The sequence below is a fragment of the Acinonyx jubatus genome, chromosome B1 (genome assembly GCF_027475565.1).
Source record: "Acinonyx jubatus isolate Ajub_Pintada_27869175 chromosome B1, VMU_Ajub_asm_v1.0, whole genome shotgun sequence".
Classification (NCBI taxonomy): Eukaryota; Metazoa; Chordata; class Mammalia; order Carnivora; family Felidae; genus Acinonyx; species Acinonyx jubatus.
In genome coordinates, this window is record NC_069382.1 from 142,348,287 (window position 1) to 142,367,156 (window position 18,870).

Here is an 18,870-nt window from a genome sequence, read left to right on the forward strand (position 1 = left end):
CACTAAAACATTAAAAAAGAGCAACCTGTTTGAAAATTTTTGATGCTAAACCTTTCAAATTTGTTCCTATTTTCTAAGAACATAAAGAAAACATGACAGAGTTAGAAGCAATAGTCTCCTTGCAAAGAAAACGCTTTTATTTTCTGTTTTTCATCTCTGCTATCAAAGATCTCCAGGATGCCTGGGTGGCTCAGTCAGTTAAGTGTCTGACTTTTGATTTCAGCTCAGGTCATGATTTCATGGTTCTTAAGATTGAGTCCCATGTAGGGGCGCCTGGGTGGCTCAGTCGGTTAAGCGGCCGACTTCGGTTCAGGTCATGATCTCACAACTTGTGAGTTCGAGCCCCGCGTCGGGCTCTGTGCTAACAGCTCAGAGCCTGGAGCCTGTTTCAGATTCTGTGTCTCCCTCTCTCTGACCCTCCCCCGTTCATGCTCTGTCTCTCTCTGTCTCAAAAATAAATAAACATTAAAAAAAAAAAAAGATTGAGTCCCATGTCAATTGGGATTCTCTTTCTCCCTATCTCTCTGGCCCTCTCGTACTCTCTTTTTTCTCTATCCATCTCAAAATCAATAAACTTAAAGAAAAAAGATCTCTAACAGTGTGTTTCTATGACTAAGTGGGACTGGGGAGGAGTATGTACAGAACCATTAAAAGTATTGATTGCTAGGCACTGCCTCCTGGAATTCTGATTCTCTTAATCTGTGTTGGAGTCCCCAGATCTGCATTTTAATGAATGTCTCTTCCACATGATTCCTGTGCTCACTAAAGTTTTAAACAAAAATACTAATTGGAAGGGATACATGCACCTTAATGTCTATAGCAGCATTATCAATAATAGCCAAATTATGGAAAAGCCCAAATGCCCATAAACTGATGAATGGATAAGGAAGAAGCAGAATACACACACACACACACACACACACAATGGAATATGACTCATATAAAAGAATGAAATCTTGCCATTTGCAACGATGTGGTCGGAGCTAGAGTGTAATATGTTAAACAAAATAGAGAAAAACAAATACCATACGATTTCATTCATATGTGGAATTCAAGAAACAAAACAGATAAACATAGTGGGGGGGAAAAAAAGAGGCAAACCAGAAAACAAACCCTTAACTGTAGAGAATAAACTGAGGGTTGCTGGAGGGGAGGTGCACAGGGGAAAGGATTAAATGGTTGATGGATACTAAGGAGGGCACTTATTGTGATAAGCACTGGGTGTTGTATATTGTGCACCTGAAACTAATATTATACTGTATGTTAACTAACTGAATTTAAATAAAAACTTGAAAAAGAAAAAAACAAAAAGACAAAATATATCATCCTGCAATTTAAAACTCATATACTATAGGGGCACCTGGGTGGCTCAGTTGGTTAAGCGTCCACCTTTGGCTTGGGTCATGATCTTATGGGTTTGTAGTTTTGAGCCCCAGTCGGGATCTCGGCTGACAGCAGGGAGCCTGTTTTGGACCCTCTGTTTCCCTTTCTTTCTGCCCCTCTCTGCCTCTCTGCTCGTCCCCTGCTCACGCTTGCTCTCTTTATCTCTCAAGAAATAAATAACAACAAATAAATATTTAAAACTAATTAAGTAAATGAATAAATAAAATTTATATGTTCTATGCTAGATCTGCAAAATCGAATCAGGAAAATACCAAGAACATTTTTATCAGGGGGAAACGGTACCAAGGAAGTGATTAAAATGTGAATGAATATAAAGAAGTATGTGTGAACCACAGGGATTTTGATAATGAATCAACCCTAACATATCTGATGGGAATAATTTATTGATGGATTAGGTAAAAAAAAAAATACACAAATTACTAGAATTTATAATTTAATTGAATTCAAGTAATATGATTCCTAGAATATTATTGGCAGAAATTAACTCATAAAGTAAATGGTTGAAATTACACAATCAAATTTATTATTCATGAAAGCATTTATATTGGGTGATTGAGCAGTCTTAAAAATTTTATTTGTCAAATAAGCCAGCTTTTAAACTTAATGTTATTAAGATAAGCCATGAATTCACTTCCTCTTTTTAGCTTTTAAAAAAATTCATTGTTGCAATATTATTACTTTTTAATCATTATGGTTAATGGAGAAAGCAAGTATTCAATTTTAGGTTTGAAAATTGATAGGCACCTTTGCTCCTCTGTACTGCATATGAATAGAACAAGTTTTCAGAGTCTTCTTATTTTATTGCTTCTTAATTAATTTTTATTTTTTTACACACTTGTTGAAAACAAAAACATTAAAAGCACTGTAATTTTATTTATTTATTTGTTTATTTATTTATTTATTTTCCAAAGGTTATTATTTTTGAGAGAACAGAGACACACAATCGGGGGAGGGGCAGAGAAAGGAGAGAGAGAATCCCAAGCAGACTCTGCACTATCAGCACAGAGCCCGATGGGGGACATGAACTCACGAAACTGTGAGATCGTGACCTGAGCTGAAATCAAGAGTTGGACGCTTAACCGACTGAGCCACCCAGGAGCCCCTAAAACTACTGTAATTTTAATAAATGTCAGCATTTATCTGCACCCATCAGTCACACGTAGAGAAGCACGAAGCAAACACTTTAAGACAAGGGGAGTCCAACTATAGTGCACAGTGGCTTTGAGGTGGGACATCCCATCAGAAATTCTGCATCATCATCTTTATCCATACATGTAAACATTGCACGTTTTTCCCAATCAATACCAAGGATACCAGAAAACTCTTTAAAATGTCTTCAGTTGTTTCACCATAAAGAGTTCACAAATGTGTATCTTTACAAACATCATCCACAAATTTCATAACAATGTGCAGCAATTAAATTCTCTGCTTCCATCCAATCTTAAGATTAAACAAAATTGGATTGAGCTCAATCTTTTAATCGTTTGCTTACTATTAAAATGTGAGCTGTTTTATGAAGGTACCTTCATCAGCTTGGCCTCAGTTTGTGGCTGCATGAGCAATGCAGGGGCTCCATAAAATATTCTCTGGTTGTATCCGATTTACTGTTCAATGTAGCTCTGAAATTGACTTTGAAGGCAACGTTAAACAATTGTAATTTGGTCCTCTGACTGGGTTTTCTATTCTACCTAGTTAAGACTTCTTTCTTTGAAGCTGTGAAATAAATGGAGGATTTTTTTCAAGTGCACATCATGGTTTTGAAACACACGGTAAGGGGCACCTGGTGGCCCAGTCAGTGGAGCATCCGACTTGAGCTGGGGTCATGATCTCAAGGTTCAAGAGTTAGAGCCCCACATTGGGTCCTCTGTTGTCACCTCAGAGCCTGCTTGGGATCCTCTGTCTCTTTCTCTCTCTGCCCCTCCCCATTCATGCTCTCTTTTTCTCAAAAATAAAAAATAAAAATAAAATACACAGCAAGAGGGATGATTTTGTGCATTTGTATCTTTTGGTTTTCTTTTTCTTTTTTTTTTTTAATTTTTTTTTAACTGTGTATTTTTGAGCGAGTGAGAAAGAGAGAGAGAGAGCTGGGGAGGGGCAGAGAGAGAGAGAGAGGGAGACACAGAATCCGAAGCAGGCTCCAGGCTCTGAGCTGTCAGCACAGAGCCCGACGCGGGGCTTGAGCCCAGGAACTATGAGATCTGACCTGAACCAAAGTTGGGTGTTTAACCGACTGAGCCACCCAGGCGCCCCTCTCTTTGGTTTTTCTCACCAAAGACACACCAATATTTTGGATCATTTGCAGCTTCACGGCAACAAGGCTGACCTTCAGTTGAGCATCTAAGTGCCTCTTACTCTTTGTAGATGTGCTGCTCCCGCTTGCCACTGTTGGTTCACAGTTTGTGATTGACAGCCTGCTCTCAATGGCTTCACTTTCAAGTTCAATGCAGGAGGCAAACTTTTTTTTTTTTCTTTCTGCATCATTTGAAGACTTTTGAACAAAAGCAACAGTCTCCTCAGAGGGTGAAAAAAAAAAAAAAAGAGGAAGAGAATAAATCACTATGAAAGGAAGGAAAATCAGAACTCTTTTCCCATTAGTACTACAGTAAGTCAGTAATGTTTGGGGGAAAGCCATCTTAGTGTTAATTTAACATTAGTGTTAATTTAAGAAGAGTCATGAGGTCGTCTATCCATTTAGAGACCAGCAAAGGAAGGAACAAATGTTGTGATATCAAGTTTGTCTGAGAGAACTTGGATCCATAGTAACATGGGCCCTTGGAATTATGCCCTTTTTAAAAAAAACTTTTTTTAATGTTTATTTATTTCTGAGAGAGAGAGACAGAGTGTGAGTGGGTGAGAGTCAGAGAGAGAGACACACACAGAATGTGAAGCAGATTCCAGACTCCGAGCTGTCAGCACAGAGCCAGATGGAGGGCTCAAACTCACAAACCACATATCATGACCTGAGCCAAAGTCGGACGCTTAACTGACTGAGCCACCCAGGCGCCCCTGAATTATGTCCTTGCCACTGCTGTAAAATTTTACTTGGGGAAATGAGGGCTTTTGTAATTCTCCTTTAGTGCCTAATATAATCAGAATACTTCGCGTGCCTGATGATTATAATTCAGTTTTAGTTTGAGAGACAAAAGTTGTGATATTTCAAGGTAGTTCTGTTTGAAAGTGTATTTTGAAAACATCCATTTGTTTCAACATAAACGGACAATTCGAGCATTATAAGGATTTTGTGTTTGCTCACGCATGATTTCGGCCAATAGAACTGCTGGGTGAGTGGTCCCTGGGTGTCTCAGTCAGTTAAGCGACTGACTTTGGTTTTGGCTCAGGTCGTGATGTTGCCGTTCTTGAGTCCGAGCCCGGAGTCAGGCTCTTTGCTGATAGGGTGGCCCCAGCTTGGGATTCCCTCTCCCTCTCTCTCTGCCCCTCCGCACTCATGCACTCTCACACGCGTGCTCTCTCCCTCTCTCTCTCAAAATAAGTAAACTTAAAAAGAAAAGAAAAGAAAAGAAAAGAAAAGAAAAGAAAAGAAAAGAACAGAACTGCTAGATGAAGCCACAAAGCTGCTGCGCGAGCTGCATGGGCTGCTCAAAATACACACACGTGCCTGGATCGCAAACATCAACCGGCTACCTTGGTTCCCGTTTGTGTCACAAGCTACCCTCATCCACATCTGCTGGTACAATTCTCTGTCCCGTTTGTATAACGCTTCCTTCATCATTTGACAATAATTCACCATTGACTCTCTTGACACCCACTTCCGCAAGCAACGGCTTACGTTCTTCAAGATAGAGTGCCCTATATACTGAGCCGTTGATTTCTTAACCATTTAAAATGTAGGAACTGCGCTGTGGTTTTTGGTGGATTTCTTTTTTTTTTTTTAAATGTGTCACTGACAGTTTTCGAGCGTCATACCCCTAACCTCAGTTTTCCTGTAAGCCCTATGGTTTTTGTTGCTCAATTTTACAGTGTGAGGATTTTTAGGAAGGCATTTGTCCCATTATAATAAAACCAACCGTAATGAGTAACAATACAAGCTTTTTGAAATATTTGTAACAGAAGTTACAAATATTAAGTAATTATAAGTAATATTTATTGAATGAGCTCCGTGTCCTAGATTTTTACATATATTAGCCATCTAGTTTAACTTAGTCTTAAAATGACCCTAGGGAGGTGTAGTTGTTATCCCCATTTTATAATAAGATTTAGTGCAGTTAAATAATTTACTCCCCATCACAGAACTAATAAACAGTTGGGATTTAAAGCCCAGCTCTCTTAGGTTGCAGATCCTGCTTCAAACTACAGGGCCAAGCGACAGCCATGGTCTAAGTCGTGTGCCTAGGGAATAAGGCCTTGAAATTGGCCAGCCTTGGGGTCAAATCCAGGTTCACCACTTACTAGCTGCATAGTATTAAACAAGTTACGTCAACTTTCTAAATTCAGTTTTCTAATCTGAAAAATGGAAGGCAATCATAACAAAATAGCTAATATTTATTGAGCACTTACTATTTCTCCCAAAACACTTTAGGAGATAAATATCATCCCTTTTCTACAAAGGACAAAACTCAGGCTTAGAAAAGTTAAAGAATTTGATCACAGTGGCACAGCTAGTAAGGGGGTGGAGCTGGGGGGTAAGCCTCAGTCTGTTTTCCCGAACCACTCTTCACCGTAACCCCCAACAAAACCTTCCTCCTGGCTGCTGTCTCTGAGGGTTAAAAGGGAGGCTGTAAATAAATGACTCAACACTGTGCCCAGTCTAAGGCATGAACTTAGTGAATGAAGTCAGTTATTATTACCACTGGCAGTTAGCCAGGAGCAAAAATCGTTATAAAACAAGGTAAAATGTAAATGCTGCTTGGTTTGGGACGTGAAAACGCTGGGGGAGGCGGGGTGTAAATATCCAGGGAGTTCAAAGGAGGAAAATGGGGTATCTGTGACTAGGCAGACAGAGATGGAGAGATAATATATGTAGAGCAAACGGCAGAGACCCTAACTAACATTGATAGGAACTGTGAGTCTGTTCAGGGAACAGAGGGCAGCTGAGGGATGGTCTGTGTAAGGAGTGCTGGAAGGGTAGATGAGAAAGAGAGACCACATGAGCGTCCCTAGGGAGGGCCTCCCACTGCCAGGAGAGGAGTCTTGGCCAAACATGGGGCACGCTGGGGAGTCAGTTTGGTCTTTGAGCAGGGAGGTAACATAAGCAGGGTTGAGCTCCGAGGAAACAAATCTGATTAGGATTACAGCAGAGAATGACCGAGGGCGTGGGCAGGGCAGAGTGTCTGAGTCATCAGACGCCTCCCCTGCCAGCTTCCAGGTGAGTGTGGGTTCTCCTGACGAGCACATTCCTAGGCGACCTGGCCTCTCGTGTTCCTTTATGGCTTGTTAAGTGTGCGGTACAACAAGGCCCTCTGCAGGCAACCTGCCGGCTAGACTCAGAGGAACTGAGATGAGGCAGGATCTTACAATTCATCCAGTCGAAGAACCAAGGTTGCAGACCGAGGAGGCCCATAGAAACCCTGAAGAAGCAGCACTGTGACAGAAGCAGGCTAGGTGTGGAGAGCACACTTCTGACCAAAGCAATGGAAGCGTGGGGGACCAGCGCTCTGTATCCTCTGTTTTCCAAAAGCAGCTTAAAAAGCTAGATTCTTTTTATAGGAAAATATCTCGTTCTCTAAATGTAATCTTGTTTTAAAGGAAACACCATGAAGGTCAAAGGAAATGAATCTGCCGTAGAGGCTGCGTGTTTTTCACATACCACTTTCAACCAGGGACGCGATGGAGAGATGGTCCTTAGAGTCTAACAGACAAGAATATCATGTGTGGAGGTTCCCAACGGAGTGAAATAAGCACGCAGCTGGACCAGATCACAGGTCGTTCAAGTGTCCATCCCCCGCGGAGGGTTTTTTAGTGGTGCTTCCAATTTTTGCCCCTCGCGTAGACTGCTGCCATTGGCCATCTTTCTTCAAAGTGTTTGTGGGACTCGGGGTAGGGTTGTGTGCGTGACATGGTGGGAAGGAAGTTGATGAGATTTGTCTGTGGATGGGAAAACCACTCAGTCCCCATCCCCTCACCAAACCAAGCCAGGTGTGCCCCAGTTAGGGGACCGGTGCCAGAGAACCCTTGTCCACGGCCTAGGGTCAAGTGTTTGCAAGTAACCTCTTCATCCCCCGAGTCCTGAAGATAAACCAGGGTCTATTTACAGTCCACAGTCTCTCCCTGGAACGTACATTCATCTGTCAGCGGGCACTTAAAGGCTGTTCTGGCCCCACCCTCAGGATGGTATGCATATCTTAATAATCAGCAGATGACAGCAGGGAATTTTTGTGGTTGATCCATGACCAAGGTTATTATTTCATACGTTCTAAAGAAAGGAGCTTTTTTTCATTTGCATGCAAACCACTTGGGTATTATCTCTAAGCTCATCAAGAAGCCAACTATTAACATTAATATTTTCCATAACATTTAAGGAAGCATTATCAGACAGAGTTTAGATGAGGGACTTGAGCGTAAGACCTACCTGGCTCAGTTCTAGGCTCTGCCACCGAAAGGCTAAAGTGACCTTGAAAAAACAATAGCCTTTTCTCCGAGCCTCAATTCCATACAGGTGTGGATTAATTAAAATAATGCTAATAATGCTTTTCAAGCATTGTAAGTGCTCATAAGTGATCGCTATATTACACCATTTAACTTGATTTGTGAGGAGACTTAGTATTGAATCAAAATTTTGGGGCAATTTTAAAGATCTGTAGATGCCATTCTTTCCAGAAAGATGTAAAGCCTAATTACCATCCTCTTAAAGATCAAAAGCACTGCTAGTTTGATACCTGCTTGACTGCGGTCCTAACCAAATTTCAGTCTAAGTGATTTATGCTCCAATAATATCCGAGACACAAAAATTATAAAGAAAGGTCATGAGATATATTAGCGATAAGACCTGACGAAACAATGCGATTCCCCCTCGTTACCATATAATCATATTCCTCATCTTTATGGGATGTTTCTTTGGAGGCTGTGGGTGTTGCCCACAGTTTGGAATATCCATCATGTTTAGTTTTGGCAGAGGAGTGAAGTAGAAAGGTAGTACTCGTTTATTCACGTGGATATTCTCCAGGGGGCCTAGCCTTTGAATCCCGAGGAAATGAATGGCTTAGGCTCTCATAGTCTGAACTGTGCATTCCTGAATTGAATAATTAACAGAAATTTGGAGCTGAATTTGGAAGATCTGCTTCTGAACGTGCTACTGAATAGGGCCGCACCGAGGCTTGGACAGAAATGTGGACTCACCCAGATTAGCAGTGCCAGACTCTGACAAATTAAATTTCAACACCTCTGGTTCATCTTGGCAGATGCTAGTAACCTGATGTCACGCAGCCATGATGTAAGCCAGAAAGAGTGGTATTTTGCAATAGAGAGATTCTGGTAACCCTTCCCATGAATGTGGGTTGCAGGATATCAATATTTACATCACACTACAGAGAGTTTGTTACATTTTGCAACGCAAGAAGTTAGGTGGCTTACTCATGGTCTTCTGCAGAGACAAACTGCCCTTATGTCCAACATCAAAAGCTTAGATTGCTGATGTTTGCCTTGTTATTTTCTGAAGACACTTTCTCAATTACATATAATGAATGGAAATCTCCTTGACATCACCAAAATGGACATTTCCGAATTAAAGGATTAGATTTGTATTGTGGCCAAAAACACTAAAAGATAATCTATGTTATAATTTCATCTACTTCCGGGATTATAAAAAACATAACATACAAAAAAGTAATTTGGGATGGGGCACCTGGCTGGCTGAGACAGGAGAGCATGTGACTCTTGATCTCGGGGTCGTGAGTTCAAACCCCATGTTGGGTATAGAGATTACTTAAAGAAAAAAGTAATTTGGGGAAAGAAGATACAATAACAAGTAATTATAATTTTCTCTGTGAATTTACTAGCTCACGTATGTTTGAAATTATGGTGTTTGCCCTCACCCTTATCATGCTCCGAATGTTAATTAATGAAGCACTTATGAATATTGATGACTTAAGGACGTGTTCTCAGAGATTGAAGGGTAGATATCTAAAGAAGACAAAATGGGAAATGAATGAAATTGGTGAACCCCTTATCCTGCTTGATTTAGTCAAAGGTGCCAGAAACATGTTTTCCTTTCTTTCCTGAATGATCCACACCACCTAATAATTCATGACTGATAGCTGGAAATGTAATCTTGATGCCAAGGGCTTCCCTGGCAGGCTTTTCTCAGGGTCTTGCACAGGAAAAAAACAGAAGATAAAGAAGTTTGCAGAACATCTTGTATTTATATGCATTGTCTCACTTAAGTCCTACTTACATGTGTAAATATTGCCATAGGAATGCCGGAGATTCCTCTCTGCAAAATGAATTCTAGGCTTCAGGGGACCAGACGATTACTTTGTATGACAGACCACCAACAGATGGCTTCTCATAAGCCACATTCTAAATGTCTGTATGGTCTCACGGGGGGGATTTTATACTGCACACTCTTCCACACTGAAAAACTCAGAATCCCTATTGGTTTCTGTTTTGGTTTGGCAATCTGGACATTTTAATTCTCTGTCTGGTGTTTCTTAATTTCAATTATATTGTGTTTACAGTTTAGAAATATTTATAGACAGCAGACATTTATAACTTTTTAGGTTATCACCTCTCCCGGCTCCAGCATTAGTTCCTCTTTCCTTTCATCAAGAGGCAGTCCTTAATTAAGCTTTATTGTCTCTTCCTGGACTCTCCCCAGCGTTTTAACACCTTTTTGAAAAGCTCGGGAAGATCATAGCTTTCTAGGTGCGGTCGCTGGAGTCACTGGGAGGAAACTTCACCTCCCCACTTTTTGGTATGATGTAACCTTTGCATACTTTGTGAGGACAAGCAGAAAATGCTGACGTGTAATTCATCGGCATTAAATTCCTTATGAAGGAAAAACAAAGCTGGTGAAATGCCGTCTACTCAAAGGAAAGCAGAATGTAAAGTTTTGTTTAGGAGCGAATGGAAAAGTCATTACAGAAGTGAAAGTCTTGTTACCATTGTAGGCACATTCACGTTTGATCCTCCTTTAACCCATCTTGTGATCAGAATTGTTTTGCTTATCTACATCGCAATGGAGAAAAAATAAGGTCCATAGTTTTAGATTGAATCCAAGAGAAAATTGGTAGATATTATTCTTCTTCAATTCCATGTTTCACTTCCTCTAAAGACAAAATTTTAAATGATTGTTTTGCAAACCAAACACTCAAATAGACACCTAAGATTATATCCAGTGGTGTGTTTTGGGGTTCGATGTGGCGTGGGGGACAGAGGTGGTGTTGAGAATAATTCCACTTGTGGGACAAATATGGAAAACTTTCTCTTGACCCCTAGTCAAACTCTAAAAACTAGCAGGGCCTTGTAGAAGATAAAACCAAAGCCTGAAGAAATTAAAGGACCTGCACGAGGATAATTCTACTGATGTGGAAGAAGTATGATTAAAGAGGAAGGGACCCTAATTCTCAAGTGGGGATTTCTATCCTTGTTCCATTTTCTCTCGCTATGTGCAAATCTGCTATCAAGCGTTCAGAAATGGCGGAGAAAGTTTCCACAGGTTGTCGGCTGGTGAAACAATTCCTATGTCCGATTCTTCAGTTTCTATTTCAGGGCTGATGGTAGAATTTTATTTATTAGTAGAATTCTAGAATTTCAGGCCAAATGGATAGTCACCAGGTAATTCCACTAACAATAGGAAGAGGCGATGAACATAAACATTAGGGGACCACTGAGTCCGACACAAGGTTTTATAATCCATGCAGAAACAGAAATGTTTCACCTACTCAGGGCTCAATATCCAGATAGCTTTTAGTCATCAAAAACTCTTCAACTTATTCCACATTTCACAGATACAGGCTACACAGTGTTGTCACGAGCTGGGTATGATTTATGTTTGCCTTAGACATTCCATTTTCTTTTCCCTGGTTTAGGCTTCAGGCACATGCTTGCATCGCTGGAGGTGCCATAACACTGACCTCATCCTAGCATTAGACACCATGAAAGCAGCATGCTTGGGACTAGGTCCGTAGCACAGTGATCTAACCTGCCGGTGGTAGCCAGCACGTGAAGAACCCAAGCTTGGCATTGCTTTGGCTTGCTGCAAGGTTGGTAATTATTCCCATGAAAATTCACATCTGACGTGGTCAGAAGCATGAAGCTCAGTCTTTCTGCAGTAAGAACAATAACCACACAACAACAGCAACAAACCCAGAGTAGGACTATGAACTTGACTTCTGTCACAGTAGCTTGTTCACTCGATTCCCATGGCAACCTAACGATGGCAAAGTCTGAAGACCAACGTTGAAGTTTATTCTCTCATTTCATCATGATCCCAACTTCCTTTATTTTCGAGTCCAGTCAGCTTGGGAAGTTTTGTTGTTTCATTGGAAGATTTCGATTTGGGGCCCACTGATTTTTATACACGCCTCATGAAAATTTCTTACGAAGGCCTCACAGTGGTCTTCCTCCAGAACAGATGTTGTAAGGTGATTTCAGTTTTAGACACCTAAAAGAGAACATTGGTTTCCGTGTGAATTGGACGGCTGCTCGTATGGTTTATTGAGAATGATATATATGCTCTGGTACAACAGTTGCTCTTGGTTCTCCACGCAGGTCCCCTTTCCCCACTGGTGGGCCCATCCCCCATTGGCTATGCACGTTAACTGGCTCAGAGCCAGATCCTTCTCCAGAGGATTGCCCTTGGCCAACAGAGCACCTAGCCTGAAGATCCCTGGGAGATTCCAAGCTCTCACCTCCTTTCCCATGCTACCCGTACCCTTTCCCATACTGCTACCCATGCTTGATGACACAGGGCACTAAAACCAAGATCCCTCACCTTCTTGGGAAAGGTCTACTGTGCCATCCATATCCTAGATCTCCCTGTGGAACCCAGCTGAGGCCACGTCTTTGCTCACTGTCTTCCTCTGCTCTGGTTTTCCTTACTCCATTACAGGGTTCACCTTTAGAGCACTCCCTCAGCCAATGACTTGCACAAGAATCCCCATCTTAGGTTTTGCTTCTAAGGAACTTGACCTCAGACAGCTGTCTTGTTAGCATTAAAAGGCCTGACTTCCTTCCCCCCACCCCCCCCCCCCCATTCTTGGTCTCTTAGGCAATTGATGTAACAGATTTTATCTCAATTTATCTACAATTGACATAACAGAGGTTATTCTAAGATACAGTTATTAAGCAAGCAAACCTTTTCTTATTTTGCACACTCAGTCTTGGTCATTTTAAAAACGACAACTTACTTAGTAGGCTACAACAAAGGAAATGTGTTTGCGCTTTTTCCTTTAATGTATCTCACATATTTCTTGACTTTTTCCAAGTTACATGGATTTCAGAAAAAATTACAGTGTGGATAAAATAGAAATTAGAACACACAAGTAACTTATACTTGTGGATCAAGCTTATTGTCTTAGGTTTTTAGCAGTAGACAGAATCTCCTGTATAAACACTCAGCGGATGTCTGAAAAGAAAGTGGCCCATGTTTGTCACCCATTTTCATTCATTTAATACTCATTTCTAGAATTGTTCGTTCAACACATATTTGCTGGGTGTCTACTGTGTGCCAAACATGGTATTTATCACTGATACATAACTGTGAACAAGATACACTTAATCTCTACTCTTGTGGGGCTTGCTGTCCTCCTTACTCATAACTTCGACGTAGGCAGAGAGAGACGAGGTTGAAGGGAAACTGTAAATTGGAGCTATTCTATTGCAATTGCAGGTAGATTTTTACTGCTTGTCTATGTTTATAAGAAAAAGCACCAAAACAAATCTATGTAGGAAGTTGCCAAATTTGCCGCCATTTTTCACTAAAAAATTATACATGTCAGTGTTTGGTACGATGTAGGGGCTCCATAAATATTCATTAAGTGAACAAGTGCCCAGTGACTTCATATTTTTTTTCATACCTCTTTGTTATGTAGCAGTAAAAAATAGCAAGAAAACCACTTAATAATAATCCAACACCAATCCCAATTGCAATGTATTTTTCATAAGAATCCACAGCATATGAAGTTAAGGTCAAGTGTTCACACCTTTCTCCAGTATAACCAGTAAAACACCTTTAAAGAAAAAAAAAGAAAAGAATGTGTAATTTGAAAACTCAGAGTGATAGAAATTCAAAGAAATGGCCAATTTCAAAGAATGACACATTTCAATAAAAAGTAAGTAATTTAAAGAGGAAAACACCAAATGGAAGCCAACTGCTAAATGTATCGAAGAAGCTATGTATTTTACAATAATCAATTCATTAAAGCCCCGTAGTAATGTAACTCCCCTCACTGGTAGAAGGGAAAGGTAGCTGCTTGCATGAGTTGATCCAGAAAATTATTAACCTACTCTTTCATAGGAGATTGCCCAGAAACCAATGATCATAAAAATAGTACTTAATTGTTCTAGAACTTTATATTCCTGAAGTGTTTTTGCTATAGTCTATTTCATCTCATCCTGTAATCAATCCCGTGAAAACTCAGAATCCTCTTCGCAGGTTGCTAAAACACACGTTTGCATTCAGGAGTCTTGAGGTAGGGCATAAGCTTCTGCATTTCTGACAAGCTCTCAGGTTACACAGAAGCTGCTAATGTGGGAACTGTATTTTTGAGTAATGTGGGTTAGGTAGTTTGGAAAAAGACTCCTTAGATATTCAAATATAGTGAGTCATGTTCAGATGACGTACCCTTTTTACAAGATAAGAGAGAGGTGTGTGGAAATGTACTAGGTGAAACACATAGAAACACCAGGTGAAACACAAATGCATCTCCTCCCATCTCTAGGACTTGGAAAGCTCTTTGCAATTACCTGCAGATGGCTTTTTCCAGCTCATGGTGGAATGCACAAACACCATTGATGCAGTAACTATTGTGGTCTTCCAGGCAAGGATGTGAGAACTTCAAGGCTATGGGCCCTTCTGTGTAGTCAGCTAGGAGAAGGACATACAATATGAACAGATGAAGGGGGTCACACTTTTATAGTAGGTTTGTTACACACGTGTAAAGAGACCTTTAATTTGAAGAATATTCTTTGGGTGCTCTGCCGTTTAAACTATTGGCTGATTCCAACAGCAGGCTATATTCACAAAGGTTAGGTTAATATCATTTGGACACATCACTAATTAATTAGGGGATGGAGGTGGATTGATTGTTCTGTTCTCTAGAAGCTACATAATAAGGTAGAGATACAAGGTGGCCAAAAGGTGGCAGCATTGATTCTCATTTTAGCAGGCTGTGTTGAGCAGGTCTCCCCAATAGTATGCCCAAATACGAATAAATGTAGAAGATCGCACCCAATTTTTCATTCTCCCCTTTACACCCGAGAGTCTGCACTTAGGAAACTTGGATTTACAGAGCTAATGAACTTGATTTCTCTTCATTCCCCCAAGAAGACGAGAATTGCCTGCTTCTTCTTCTGTGGACTACCACTGAGAAGGTAACTGCAAAGGAAGCACTTCAGTGCCGCATTTCAGAAGAGGCATTGGTATGACCTATACAAGAACCAGAAACAAGTTATGGCTCAAGCTTCACATAGTTGAGACAACATCTTTGAATATTAATTGGCAAGTTTACTCAGTTAAAGATACATTACGAGACAGTGGGAAATGCCCTAGAAACAGAATGAGAAAATCTGAGTTTTGACTTCTAACACTGTGCAAATGACCACATCTGGCAAAACTTTTGTGCTCAAGTGTCCAGAAGCCTCTGCATGGGAAGCTTCCTCTTGGGAAGCTGTGTTTTGGCAAAACGAATACATTTCAGGATGTTTACTCCTCATTCCCTGATATACTGAAGACATATACCTATGCCACCCTTGGGGTATATTCAGTGGGGATGACCCTTGGTTAAAGCACAATTGGGTCCTTTTTGGTAAAAATTGAATTACCGATCTTTAAATTTGTCCCAGGCAGAATCAGTAGTGTTTTATTTTGTCGTTATTATGAATAAACATACCTCCCCGCCTTTAGTTATCATGTTATATCATATTTGCCTTTGCTAAGTAGATTCACAGAATCCTACTTATTTGTTTTAAGGGGAAAAATCTAAAAAGGCATGTATTTTTTATATTGAAAATACTAAATCTTAGGTACTAAGCCACCAATAAGACACTGTGTCATATAACTCCATGTCGATTAAGAACACACAATATTAACCTTAAAATTTGCCTTTATCTTGTTGAGTGTGGTGTTGTGAATCTAGTCTCATTTTAATAATTAACTCTCAGCCCGTGAGAATTTCCCATGATAAACTGGGCTAGGTTCTTCCTGCTTCAAGGCTAAATTAATTGAATTAGCCAAGCCTGAACCAGGATTTGCTAGGAAATGTGAGAACTGGAAGATACCTCCAAAGAAAGAATGTGCCAGAGAGACTCCTCTTTCCTCTAAAAAGAATATTAGTTTTAAGTTTATGAAAAATTTCCTAAGATACTGCATGCAGATGTTTGGAGTAAATTTAAAAATGGAAATTTAAAAGGAAAACCTTGATAGAGGTTCTCTATCAAGAAAGCATAGGACAACTGTAGAGATGATATACTTGATCCCCTGTTTTCCATTATTATTATCTGTAACTTGGAAATCTTGCCTTGCATTTCATTGTTAAGGACGTAAGAAGTTGGTGCTGGGTGCACTGTTCTAAGTCAATCACTGAGAGGAAAGTCTACTTGAATTTTCTACCGTATTATCTTCCAATGAAGATCTTTTCCTCTTTGCTCAGAGGCTCAGAAGACATGAATACGTTGGCTAAAAATGATCCTAAAGCTCACACGGAGTTTGTTTTGCAAACGGATAGACATTTAAAACTCAAACTGGCAAAACATTTTAAGTAAATGTTTTAATTTAAAATTATTGGTAAAATGAGGCATGTTGAAATATTACTATCTTTCATATTCAGAAACAAAGTATCTGACATGATCTTCTTTTATTTGCCTGGCTCTGAGCATAAGCTATGGCGTTTCCTCTGTCCTGTCACATCACCAATCTTCACAAGAGGGGGTGGTGATTTGGGTGAGAATCATAACCACCCGGTACACAGGTCTTGGCAGGTAACAAACCTTCCAAGTTCACCTCTGAGAGTTCAAACAGGTTCGAAAAAAATACTGATGCTCAACAGCAGCCAGAAGCTATTCTAACAGTAATAGCAATAATACAGGAAAAGAAATACACCATCACCATAACAACAAAAATTGGGTACATGTGATTAGGAAACAGAGCATATGTTAAAACAACAACAAAAACCCCCCAAAACAAAACAAGAAAAATGATCTTTCCAAAGATGGATTAAGTCTTCTCCTTGTCCTAATTTCTTCGGCTGCAAAGTCATAGTCACAGATTAAAATATGATACCAAAATATCAGTCATCAAAAATGCCCAAATGGGGACAAACTGTCTCGGGACACAAATGGATTATTGGGGACCAAGCTGGAGTCAAGCAGAAGGCAATTTTTAAAAGGCAAGTCTTTGCTCGCACTTTTACCTGTCACGTCTATTTAACAGCATCCTGCTTAAAGAGTTGAATGTCTAATAATAAAATGCACATTAAAAGATTTCCAGTGTTGCTTTTGATCACAATCCAAATTTCTCTCAAAAGGTAAAAAAAAAAAAAAAAAAAAAAAAAATCACTGAAAATACAAAAGTGTGAAGAAAATACCTTCTGTTTTGTTAACTGTCCAGTTACTTTGCTGGGTTGTGTTTGAAGGTGTTCCAGTCACGGCTGCCTCTTCAGTCAATGCTGTCATTGCTATATGAAGTGGGGGGGGTGGGGTGGGAGGGAAAGCATGTTTAGCAGGTGAGCCTCCTTCTACATGCAAGCAACAGATGGAAAGTTATGGACAAGCAACAGATCAAAAGTGATTCTTACTCTGCTTATTCTCACTTTTGTTCTTTTCCCCATCGATGTACATTTGAAAAGCATAACCTGATTAGGGCAGTTTCCTGACAGTTTCTCATCCATACCTACTTCCCCGACTACCTTATCATTCCAGAAAATAGAAATACATTCATTTTTAAGAGCACGTGGATTCATTTATATACTAATTCAATCGCAAGGATGCTATGGCATAGTGGTTAAAATGTATCAACTGCTCTTCGGTTACAGAAAGCAAACATACAGGTCTCAAAAAAGGGGATAGCATAATCTGTTAGGAGTCTGTATTACATAATAAAACTCAATTAATTCACAGGTGGCTTGTGCTGTTCTTTGTTGTGAAGAACGACGGTTAAAAGCCAACTTCTCACTAAAACAGAACAAATCCTATTCATAGTTTACACTGATACAAAATTAACAAGACAAAAACAAACTTCCTACCTTTGAATAAGAGATAGACTGATATTGGCACTCCGAAAGCCATTTCCAGCTGTTGTTAAACAGTATCTTTCTTATCCTCCCAGACTGACGGGTGGAAGGTTTTTATTGAGCTCTCCCGAGTCTTTCTTGTATTTATATTTCATGAAGCGTCACCTGCCGTTCTTACCAATCAAAAAAATATGTACTTTTGGCAGGAGCTGTAGGTAAAGCCCTTGAGGCGCTCACACACTTATTTAGGATACCTGTGTTATCTAGCAATGTGATCAAGTTTTCTTTTGAAACACTGGTTTCCTGTTACCTGTGGGCATAATCGTGTATGTAAAAGTACTTAAAACAACAAAAAAGAATCTAAATTCAGGAAAGGCCCCATTGCTGTGAACAGAATTGTACCGAGCTCCAAAGTTACTAGGAATTTACATAGGATTCCAACAAGGGGGAGTTCTGATAATTTGCAAACCAGGAAACAGCATAACCTGTAAATGAATCAAACATCTCTGAAACTGCAGTCAGTTACACCACCTCTCAGTACAGACTGTGTTCTATCGCAAATCAAGATATTTTGTAATTTAGCCGCCGGGGGGGGGGGGGGGGGCGGGGATTAATTTGTGTTAAAAACAGAGGATTAATATTCCATTTTATTTTTTGCTACTCCATGTTGCTATTTTCAAGCTCTGTAAGGACAATTATTTTTAATAGCATAACATTTGCCTTTATGTCATTCTGCCATTTAAGATTTTTCGAATAAATGGAATGTGCTACCCATCTCCTTAGGACTACAATGCTCCAATTTGTGTTCCAATGATTAGGCTAGATAGAGCCAGTAAAGTACCAAGATGATGGTGATGATGATGTCTCCACTAAGATAAACTACTTAGGTTTTGAATTTTTTTTTTTTAACGTTTATTTATTTTTGAGACAGAGACAGAGCATGAACGGGGGAGGGTCAGAGAGAGTGGGAGACACAGATTCTGAAACAGGCTCCAGGCTCTGAGCCATCAGCACAGAGCCTGATGCGGGGCTTGAACTCACGAACCGCGAGATCATGACCTGAGCCGAAGTCAGCTGCTTAACCGACTGAGCCACCCAGGCACCCCAAAATATTTAGGTTTTG

General features: G+C 40.1%; 1 protein-coding gene across 1 annotated transcript; it reads right to left on the reverse strand.

The window, feature by feature from the left end:
• Window positions 1-4,250: 4,250 nt before the first annotated feature.
• EPGN (epithelial mitogen) lies at window positions 4,251-18,221 on the reverse strand. The gene is made up of 5 exons (XM_015080290.3): window positions 17,760-18,221; window positions 17,103-17,192; window positions 14,266-14,386; window positions 13,377-13,529; window positions 4,251-11,962 (listed from the first exon to the last, which is right to left on the reverse strand). Exons 1-5 carry the CDS (start codon window positions 17,800-17,802, stop codon window positions 11,908-11,910), a joined length of 462 nt encoding a protein of 153 aa, XP_014935776.1. The 5' UTR covers window positions 17,803-18,221; the 3' UTR covers window positions 4,251-11,907.
• Between the last annotated feature and the right edge of the window lie 649 nt (window positions 18,222-18,870).

Excerpts from the sequence above, each read along its gene's own strand:
- EPGN (XM_015080290.3), bottom strand. The coding sequence starts at position 17,802 with ATGGCTTTCGGAGTGCCAATATCAGTCTATCTCTTATTCAAAG. Across the intron at positions 14,387-17,102 it reads GACAGTTAACAAAACAGAAG|CTGACTACACAGAAGGGCCC; the intron begins GTATTTTCTTCA and ends TCCTTCTCCTAG. Across the intron at positions 13,530-14,265 it reads CTGGAAAAAGCCATCTGCAG|GTGTTTTACTGGTTATACTG; the intron begins GTAATTGCAAAG and ends TTTTCTTTAAAG.